Source organism: Asparagus officinalis, chromosome 1 (genome assembly GCF_001876935.1).
Source record: "Asparagus officinalis chromosome 1, Aspof.V1, whole genome shotgun sequence".
In the NCBI taxonomy this organism is placed as follows: Eukaryota; Viridiplantae; Streptophyta; class Magnoliopsida; order Asparagales; family Asparagaceae; genus Asparagus; species Asparagus officinalis.
The window spans coordinates 6990483-6998028 of NC_033794.1; the positions used below are offsets into that span (position 1 = coordinate 6990483).

The 7546-nt window shown below is 42.2% G+C and overlaps 1 protein-coding gene across 1 annotated transcript; it reads right to left on the reverse strand.

The window, feature by feature from the left end:
- LOC109831569 (dehydrin DHN1-like) lies at nt 3197-4487 on the reverse strand. Its single transcript, XM_020398914.1, has 2 exons — nt 4347-4487; nt 3197-3653 (listed from the first exon to the last, which is right to left on the reverse strand). The coding sequence occupies exons 1-2, from the start codon at nt 4440-4442 to the stop codon at nt 3420-3422; spliced, it is 330 nt and encodes a 109-aa protein (XP_020254503.1). The 5' UTR covers nt 4443-4487; the 3' UTR covers nt 3197-3419.

Consider the following 7546-nt stretch of genomic DNA (forward strand, 5'->3'; position numbering starts at 1 on the left):
AAAAAAACTGCAAGAATAAAAAAAAATCAAAAGTTTTGATATAAGTATTTTCTTTTATAAATAGTATAGATATACTAGATTTAACTAGGACGAACAATGACATTTCATCCTAGTTAGCTTTTATATATAATAAGGGGCAAAATGGTCAGATTGGCATATTTTTTCGAGGTTTGGTGACATGTTGGTATATTTTCTTTTAGTTTTGTCATATTGGTATATTTTTTAACTCCAGCGTCATATAGGCCTTAAATTTGGTCGGAGTTACTGTTTCGATCAGGGTTGATGGGATTTTTTTGCAAAAAAATCCTTCATAAAATATAATTTCCTGCTCCTAACTCCCCCTCCTCATCCTCTTCAACCTCCTCCTCTCCATCCATGCCTTAATTCTCATCTCAACTACCCCAACCCAAAATCCCTTTCTCTTCAACCTCCCCCTCTCCCTCCATGCCGTTCGATGCTCGTGGGCACACAAGGCGGCCAAAGAGATGAGGGAGGGACGAAGAAATGGGGGTCGAGGGCCTGCCATTGGAGGCGGCGGGGGGAGACGAAGAAATGGGGGTCGAGGGCCTGCCATTGGAGGCGGCGGGTCAAGGGGTCTTATGGATGATATTAGTAGTAGTTAATCATAATAAGCCTAAGAATGCATAACCTGGCCGTTGATATTCTTCTAAATGCTATAATTTAATTTTTGCTTGATGTTTTTAATCATCGAATAAAAAAACCAACACTTTCTCAGACATGGACGTTCATCTATTAATTTTATTGCAATGTCATGAACACACCCTACATAGCTGAATAAAATCTATATAAAAAATTATAATATAATAGACAATGTTGTGAGTTTGGATCAATACGGATTGACGTTATATTTGGGCTGACTCAAGATGGAGGAAAACATTACCTAGACATGACAGGGATATTGCTAAGAATATAGCATATTTCAAGATGGAATAGGGCGCTGAGCCATACTTACATCTTCCAATGCTTATATGATAGCTGATTGCAAGCTGAGGTAACTAGTGAAGTATGTTGAATGATTTGAGAACAAAAGTGCTTTTGTGGGAGCGGCACCTTGCATTTCTGTCAATGCTTTTATCTTGTCTCTCTTTAACTGAAATTTTGGTCTAAGATGTAGAAGTAGTCTAAATTTACTTTAATAGTTTGAATAACTAGGCAATTGACATATAGTTATGTATCATTACAGCAATAACAGTTTGCTAGGACCGAATTCATGTATAATAGAAAACTAGATGCTAATAAATGTTTTAATAACTATTTTTATCTCACCTCTTTTTCCATTCATTGCTGTATTGACTGTAGTAAATGCCATAACTGCATGTCTCTCCTTGCTATATAGCAGCGATGCTTTAAATGCGGCAATTTCAATTCTAATGAAAACCTGCTGCACAACGTGGAACCAGACCCCTTGACCCACCGCCTCCAATGGCAAACCCCCGACCCCTATCTCTTCGGCCGCCTTCGTGTGCAATTCACTCGAGCATCGAACGACATGCGAGGTGAGCGAGGGGGCGAGGGGGGGGGGGGGGGCGTTGAAGAGAAGCGGATTTTTGGGTTGGGGGAGTTGAGATGAGAATGAAGACATGGAGGGAGAGGAGGAGGTTGAAGAGGATTAGGAGGAGGAGGGAGAGGGGGAGGTTGAAGAGCATGAAGAGGAGGAGGGAAAGGGGGTTAAGAGCAGGAAATTGTATTTGATGAGGGTTTTTTTGCAAAAAATCCCATCAGCGCGGGTCGAAACAGTAACTCCGGCCAAATTTAAAACCTATATGACGCCGGAGTTGAAAAAAATATACCAATCTGACAAAACTAAAAGAAAATATACCAACATGTCACCAAGCCTCGAAAAAATATGCTAATCTGGCCATTTTGCATATAATAAAGCTATGAGAACACTTGACAAATAGTATTAATTGCCTCACTGGAACTAGTATTTAATCACTTGAGGGGCCCCTTTTATTCCCATAAACCCGAAGTTTCATGCTGATTATTTCCTCAAGGACCCAAAATATAGGACCAATAGAGGGGACAAGTGAGGTGTCTCCCTCCTATTGGATAATGAGTTGGCCATCATTAATGATGACCAACTCATTATCCAATAGGAGGGAGACATCTTACTTGTCCCCTCTATTGGTCCCATATTTTGAGTCTCTGTAGCAAAGCTCTTTTTGTATACCCACTTCCAGGTTGCCTCTAAACCCAAAGCTTTACCCATCTTATTTTTGAGCCCACCCGCTTATAGATATTTTTTAAGGTTTTTTTATCTATACCAAAAGTGTGACCCTAACTTATTTTTTTGAGCTCATCCGCTTTCAAAGAATCTTTTGCCTATAAAACAAGTTTTATCGCAATTTATTTTTAAACGTTCACACTTGCAAGGATAATTTCTTTATAAATCCAAAGTTTTACCTCATTTTACGTTTAAACACACTCACTTGTAAAATTGCTCTTACATTTAAAATGCTACATAAAATTAATTTTAAGCATATTTTGTATTTCAGCAGTTTTGTATATGGTATAAGTAACTATATTGTTATAACTCAATATATTTTTGTTCTAATTAATTGGGTACGTGGTCAAATTTTAAAAATATATATCTTAAACTATTGTTTCGTTGCCTTTTTCCGCAATAATATCGCATGATTGCAAATTGTATATAGATTTTTCTCTCATGAACTCAAAATTTTACCCTTTATTTTGTATTTTTGCAGTTTTGTATATGGTATAAGTAACTATATTATTATAACTTAACGTATTTTTGTTCTAATTAATTGGGTATGTGGTCAAATTTTAAAAATATATATCTTAAACTATTGTTTCGTTGCCTTTTTCCACAATAATATCGCGTGATTGCAAATTGTATATAGATTTTTCTCTCATAAACTCAAAATTTTACCCTTGTTTTTCCCAAAAAAAAAAGTTCTATTAATTCTAATTTCACATCTTAGACCTAAAATATATAAGCAAATTGATTTTAATTTTATGTATTTAAACAGTTTGATATGTGGTGTATGTTGTTATATATATTTTGGGTTTAACTCGGTATACTTTTTCAGGTTAGTTGCATGAACGATGTATTTTTAAATCAATATTCAAACTAATGCTTCGATATTGCGCGGGTTGAATAAAATTGTCAAGGACTATAGTTGCTATCTGTTCATACTACTCACAAACTCACGCCAATATTTTTTTAATTATCTATATAAACGACATACTCCGCAAAAAACATAAACCACAACAACAGTAGACACGCATCCTCACACGCACGACACGTGCGTGCGCAACAAAACCACACCAACTACAGCACGCGCGTGCACAGAAAGCACGTGCCGGAGCCTTATTTCCAATAGCCATATACTAGCATCACGCACGTTATATATATATGCGTGACAATTATAATGAGCTTAGCGGTTGGCGCCGGGGAGCTTCTCCTTGATCTTCTCCATCATCCCCTTCTTCTCTGCTGTCTCCTCCTGCCCTGCAGTCGTCGTGGTCGCAGCTCTACCGCGAGCTCCGGTGGTGGCGGCGGTGCCGTGCTCCTGCACGTGCTCGTCGGTCTTGCGGTCACCCGGGAGCTTCTCCTTGATCTTCTCCTTCAGCCCCTTCTTCCTTCGTCCTCCCATGCCATCATCCTCACTCTGCATAAACACATATCCATGCCGTGAGATATAGTAAATACGGTACTTAGGGGCTGTTTGGTTGGCCTTTTTTGTTTGTTTGGGTAAAGCTGTCAAAACTGACAAAAGCTGTCAGTTTTGACAGCTTTACTTACAAAAACGCTCCAAAATGAACGTTTTTGCAAGTAAGCTGTCAAAATTGACAGCTTTTATCAGTTTTGACAGTGAAACCCAAACAAAAAAAAGCCAACCAAACCGCCCCTTACACACAACTGAGTTATTTTCTTTCCCCAGTTGCAAGAATTTTGCTACTCTTATAACATGTAACTTGAAATTTCGGAGGGTATAATAATAAGTGCTCTAATCGTCCTGCATGTAGTACATTAATTAATAGTATAAATGGTGCAATTGTCACCCATTTAAAGAGATCGGGTAATGCTAACTATATATACTACTCTTTTTAATTTCTTTTCTAAAGTACTCGAGACACTTAAAAAAAATGTGTGCTCTTTTGGTGAGTCATCAAATTTCAAAAAAGCTAAGATCAGCTCTAAACCTTCTTCTTTTGGGTATAGTGTAGAAGTAGCTCGGCGAAATGTAGTCTTACTTGAAGAAAATGTACGTATTATGCAATAAAATAATCAAGATCTATAAACATATATCTAGATGCATGCATGCACGTGCGGTGCACACGCACACGGTACCAACGCTTACCGAGCTGGAGCCGGAGCTGCCGGAGCGGTGCAGAATACCGCCGCCGTGCTCCTCCTTCTCCGGCCTCATCATCTGCTCCTGCCCACCTAGCACCATGCCCACGAGCTGGTCACGGTGACCGGCGGGAACGCCCCGGTCACGTGTCCGGTGGTCACCTGATCCCCAGTAACACCATGGGCATGATGCCCGCCTCCGGTGGTGCCGTGAGCACCGTACATATCATCCTTCTTCTGGGTCGGGTTAGTTCCGTACGATTCCATTTCCAAGCTTTTTTTTCTAAAATTAAAATTACTTGCTTTCTATCCTTTCTCGTCTCCTGCTGTTTTTGTGATGAGCTGAAGACTCGAAGGTGGTGAGGTTTATATAGAGGGGGAGGTGGTCGGTGAGGATAAGGCCGGTGACGGGACTCTAGGGGGGAGGAGCGATACGTGGGAGGGGGTATTGCATGCGACGTGGCGCCTCGCGTGGGGGCCCAGCGCGGTGGCGGTTGAGTGAAATTAGATAAGGGTCGGGGATTTAGGTCGGCACGAGCGGGGTTGACACGTGCGAGGAAATCATGGGCTCGAGCCCACGCTTGCTTCTGGATTTGCGTAGGAGGGAGGTCGGCCTGGCGCGCGAGGAGCGTTGGTTAGTGCTTATAATAATGAAAATAAAAAAAAGGTGATAGCTTGCAATATTTGATTCGTATCTACCCCGAGTTTTACTTTTTAGAAAATGATAGGGGCACACCCTCAACCACATCCCAAATCACATATTCTTTCTCATATGCTATAGTGTATCGGGCCTCACATGAGATTTTAAAATTTTAAAAACCCATGTGAGGTCCGGTGTATTGTATCATATGAGAGAAGGGTGTGATTTGGGATGTGGTTTGGGGTGTGCCCCTAGTGTTGTGCACGGCGCGGAAGCCAAACAAACAACCAACTATGATGCTTTGAGAAACCAAACCAACAAACGCCGAGAGAAAGACCAAACAAAACACAAACACCAAAGTTTTACGTGGTTCGGCAATTGCCTACGTCCACGGGGCAAGAAGGGGGGGTGAGTTTTCACTAATAGAGAAGGAGAGTACAAATTGAGATTACAAATCGCTCAATCGAACCAACTAATCTCACCAACAAATCTCTCAATCTCTCAACCAATAACCCTAACAAATAGCTCAGAAAGATCTCTCTTTTCTGTGCTCCAAAACCCCAGATTTTTCACCTACAAAACCCTCAAATCGTATTGGTATTTATACCAAAACAGAAACCCAAACAGACTGCAAATAGGAACTCTAACTTTCCAAAAAACCCGTCATAAGTCGACTTAACAGTCTGCATAAGTCGACTTGGCAGAGCGAAAAACAACAACTGGAGAACAGAACGTAAGTCGACTTAACAGTCTGTATAAGTCGACTTACCATAAGTCGACTTATGCCTGTGCATGAGTCGACTTATGACACAGAATCTGCAAAAACCTGAATTTTCCAAATTTCTCCACAATTCTCCACCTCGGCGAAGTTTTCCCAAAACCGAGCCGACACCAACCAAGCAAATGCCTCACATAATGAGACCCAAACGGGAGTGCGAACACTCACCCCAAATGTCGATGTCGCTCACCAAATCGGCTGCATCAAAATGACTGCCTACGTATCCTTTGCCCAAGGAATCAAGCCTTCACGTAGTACACCCAAACGGCCTCCAAAGGCCCTCAATCAAATAGAAAAGTCTGCAACTCTTCTCCAATATCACCAAACGATCTGCAACTGATAGTATTCCCAATGACCCCAAATTGAGACAAATCAAACACCTCCACCTGAGGTAAACCAATGGCCATATCCAAACTATATCTACCAGCTGCAACTGAATCCAAAACCAATCCATCATCTGCATCCAAAACCAAATGATCTCCAACCTGTGTCACCTTAGCTGGAATCCCAAATGACGCAGTATGATCTGGAGTATGTGGAGTAATCTCCACCCAACGTGGAGTAGCATCACTCTCCACCTGCTGCGATATCCAAATGACCTGATCAACACTCTCCACCTGCCGAGAGTCAAAAGTGACATACCTGCTCAGAACAAAATCAGAAGCTCCCAAACGATAATCAACTGAGCCTCCGAACCCCAAACGCGCAATCGGATCCAATCTCACATCCACGATGTGACCAAATGCTGGGTATCCAAATATCCGACGCGACCCAAAATCTGAAGCAGCTCCACCAGATCTAATAACTCCTAAAGCAGCAGTCGGCGACCTATGCATAAGATGACCCAAATATGTCGAAGCCCGCACACCAATGCCAATGCTCGACATCAAACGCCGATCCTCCTCCAGAAAGGAACGACCCATCGAAACTGTCATCTCATCTCGTCGCCCCAAAGTCTCCACACCAATGAAGTGTCTCCTATTGCCGTGAGCTCGGCACCAACGCAAGAAAGGACCCCTACCAAAGCTGAAACAATGAGTTACCTTTCTGCCAATACACTTCTTCCAATTGTTGTTGACTTCTAGGACTTTACACCAACGGGAACTGGTCGCGACCCAATAATGCCTAGAACAATCACCAACTGTGGAAACCAAGATACGATTACCTCCCAATGATGCCTCCTTGGAAGGCCCCCAAATGCCTGACTGAACACCTCCAAAAAGACCCCTCGCTCGATGGATAGAAGTGCCAAACTCCACCACGGTCTCGCTCATCCTAATGTGCTCACAGGACTTCAATCTGCAGGTCATAGCACTCCTCAACAACCAATGCACGGTATTACCAATCATATACCCCAGCACCAAACAATGCCACAGTCTAGCCGAATCTGATGAAGTCGTCATTTCCCTATCAATCACCGTGCTTCCGTGCAAATAATACAAATTTCTTCTTCTGACGCCCTTCATCACAATCATGGACCCAAATGTAACCTTCAAGCGTGCATCCGCCAAGGTCACCCTATAGCCAGCTGCCTCCAAAGCTCCAAGTGAAATGATGTTCTTCTTCAACTGAGGAACGAACCTCACTCCAACCAACTCCCGAATCACCCCGTCACTCATCCTGATCCGAACAGTACCAATACCACCAATAGAGCATTTGTGATCATTCCCCATGAGCACGAAATCCCCTCTTTCCAACTCCTGAAAGCTGGAGAACCAATCCCTCCTAGGGCAAATGTGGTATGTAGCACCCGAATCCAATATCCACTCTGTAGAGTAGGCAACACAAA